The 3,203-nt window shown below is 42.1% G+C and overlaps 1 protein-coding gene across 1 annotated transcript in view; it reads left to right on the plus strand.

Annotated features, from left to right (window-relative positions):
- The window catches only part of LOC100958569 (olfactory receptor 10G2-like), a gene marked incomplete at its 5' end in the record, with an annotated part of 7,486 nt that extends 6,558 nt beyond the window's left edge, over positions 1-928 (plus strand). Inside the window, one exon of the mRNA XM_003803030.3 lies at positions 7-928. Coding sequence (XP_003803078.2) covers positions 7-882 — 876 coding nt within the window. The remainder of the gene's footprint in view (positions 1-6) is intronic.
- Between the last annotated feature and the right edge of the window lie 2,275 nt (positions 929-3,203).

The raw sequence follows: 3,203 nt of genomic DNA on the forward strand, positions 1-3,203 counted from the left end.
AATCTAAGAACCCTCCTCTTCCTGGTCTTCCTCGTCATTTACATCCTGACTCAGCTCGGGAACCTGCTCATTCTGCTCACCGTGTGGGCTGACCCGAAGCTCCATGCTCGCCCCATGTACATTCTTCTGGGAGTCCTCTCATTCCTGGACATGTGGCTCTCCTCAGTCATCGTTCCTCGACTCATTTTGAACTTTACTCCCGCCAGCAAGGTGATCCCATTTGGTGGCTGTGTGGCTCAGCTGTTTGCCTTTCACTTTCTGGGCAGCACCCAGTGCTTCCTCTACACCTTGATGGCCTATGACAGGTACCTGGCAATATGCCAGCCCCTGCGCTATCCCGTACTCATGAATGGGAGGTTATGCACAATCCTTGTGGCTGGAGCCTGGGGAGCTGGCTCCATCCATGGGTCTATCCAGGCCACCTTGACCTTCCGATTGCCTTACTGTGGGCCCAACCAGGTGGATTACTTTATCTGTGACATCCCTGCAGTGTTGAGACTAGCCTGTGCTGACACAACTGTCAATGAGCTTGTGACATTTGTGGACATTGGGGTTGTGGCCGCCAGTTGCTTCGTGTTAATTCTGCTCTCCTATGCCAACATAGTCCATGCCATCCTGAAGATACGCACCGCTGATGGGAGGCGCCGGGCCTTCTCCACCTGTGGCTCCCACCTGACTGTGGTCACAGTCTACTATGTCCCCTGTATTTTCATCTACCTTCGGGCTGGCTCCAAGAGTCCCCTGGATGGGGCGGTGGCTGTGTTTTACACTGTGGTCACTCCATTACTGAACCCCCTCATCTACACGCTGAGGAACCAGGAAGTGAAATCTGCTCTGAAGAGGCTATCAACAGGTCGAAGGCCTGTGAATGAAGATAGGTAACCACTCCTACATCACCAATGCTAGCACTCCTTCCAGCTACTGCTGCATGTGACAAATACTCAATGAACTTTTAATGATTAAACTGAATTTAATTATTTTATTTGGAAGAAAGTTCTGAACTCTTTGACCCTAAAATCTTTCATTAAAGTGGTTCAAATTGCTTTGCTTTGTTTGTTTAAAAATAAATGGATACATTCCTTCTACAACCTCTGATTATCTTGTAAGATAAGAAAATGCCTTATCAAAGGTCGAATAGGATGAGAATATGTCAATGTCTTTTGGAGAAATGTAACAGAAAATTTGAAAGAGAAAAAATATAGCATAATTCTACGTTAGCCCCTTTTTTCATTCTTTGCTCCTAATCCTGGACATTTGTAAATTCCGTGTGTTTCTTTGCTTGCGTGTATTACGATATTACCAAGCACTTAAACATGAAAACTCTACATCATTTATGTATCCTTCCTGTCTCTTTCCCTTCTCATGTGCTAACATATCAAATTATGTCTCTTCCACCTTTAGAATATCTCTCTTGATTCCTAACTAGTCTTTTTTCCTTTAAATCCTCATCTACACCACAGTCAAAATTATCCTTCTGAAACAGAACCTAGAGGACTTTCCAGTGAATATGGGTTTTTTTTTCCTCTAGTGGTTTAGAATAAGGCCTAAGTCTTTAATCTGGAATTCAAAGTCCAGGATGATCCGGACCTAACATAGCTTTTCTCCATCCCCTCGTCTTTCCCTCTCCCACCCTCACTGACTTATTGCAGTTCCTTGCACATGCCCTACACCTGTCTCTATGCTCCTTTGCTCAAGCTCTCCCCTCTACCCAAAGCATACTTCTTCTTCCCTCTCCATACTAGTAAAGTGAAAATTTATGCTTCCTTCAGATCCATATCAAGCATTTTCCCATATGATTTTCCTAGGAAGTACTTAGCTAGCTCCTCTTCCCCTGTGTTGCCATGATCTCTTCATTAAAGACTTTGTCCCAAGAATTCACTTCTCTTTTCACTCTAAATAGACTGAGAGTACCCAGAAGACATTAAGTATTCGTATGTGTTTGTGTGTCTGCCCCTCTTCCCTAATAACTAGGAACAGACACAGAAATCAATGTTTGTTCTAAGGTTTATCTTATAGGGGCACAAGTGAATCTTTCTAAGAGTAGAATGTGAACGTTTTAAAACAATAACTGAGAAAATGACGTGAAGGCTGTGTTGACCAATTTGATGGAAGTATTTCAGATTGCATGTGAAAACCCCACACTGTACCCCAGAAGTGCATTAATGTACACAGTTACCATTCAATTAAAAAAAAAAAAAAACAATGTTTGTTGCTGGATTGAAACAGCACCAGGAAAGTCTCTTAAAATGTAACTTAAAACAAAATTATGAAGTTATTCTCAGTTATCCCTCTGTTCCCTATCCTGGTATCAATTGGGGAAAAAAAAAAAGAACATTTAAAAGAAACCAAGGCTCGGCGCCTGTGGCTCAAGCAGCTAAGGCGCCAGCCACATACACCTAAGGTGGTGGGTTCGAATCCACAGCCCGGGCCCACCAAACAACAATGATGGCTGCAACCAAAAAATAGCCGGGCGTTGTGGCGGGCGCCTGTGGTACCAGCTACTTGGGAGGCTGAGGCAGGAGACTCCCTTGAGCCCAGGAGTTGGAGGTTGCTGTGAGCAGTGAAACCATAGCACTCTACCCAGGGGGACAGCTTGAGGCTCTGTCTCAAAAAAAATAAATAAATAAAAATAAAAGAAACCAAAGATAAAAGATCGAAGTACATGGCAGTCTAAAAGCAAGTATAAACACTTCTTCAGTGAATAAATGGAAAGGTAAAAGTATTCTTTCATTTGCTAACTCATTTTTTCAGTTCTTTGTATGTAGGGTGTCATGCTAGCCTATTCTGACAATAAAATGAAAACAAAACCATGGAATAACTTCAAGTTTATAAATGCAAAAATATACTAATACGGTTGTAAAAATAGCATTGTGCGCTTCAGAAAGATCACAAGATCAGGAAAGATGCTTACTGTCGGAGAAGACAAGCAAGGCAGTACATGGTCCTCAATCATTTGTTAAGCTATAAACCACTATGTCACTGAAAATTGCCAACAGGACGTTTGAAAAAAATATCATTTGTAACAGGATCTAGAAATCACCGATTGAGTGGTCTAACACTTCTTTTATGTGGCACTCAAGCCAATGTACAATATTGTTATTGTTAGAAGAGATGAGATCTTGAAGTCACATGTAAGTTCATCCACAGAGTGTAGTAACTCTTAGGGTTACATGTACAAAAACTAACTAAGTTCATCAATAAAA

This window comes from Otolemur garnettii, unplaced genomic scaffold (genome assembly GCF_000181295.1).
Source record: "Otolemur garnettii isolate 467f Iridium unplaced genomic scaffold, OtoGar3 scaffold00276, whole genome shotgun sequence".
In the NCBI taxonomy this organism is placed as follows: Eukaryota; Metazoa; Chordata; class Mammalia; order Primates; family Galagidae; genus Otolemur; species Otolemur garnettii.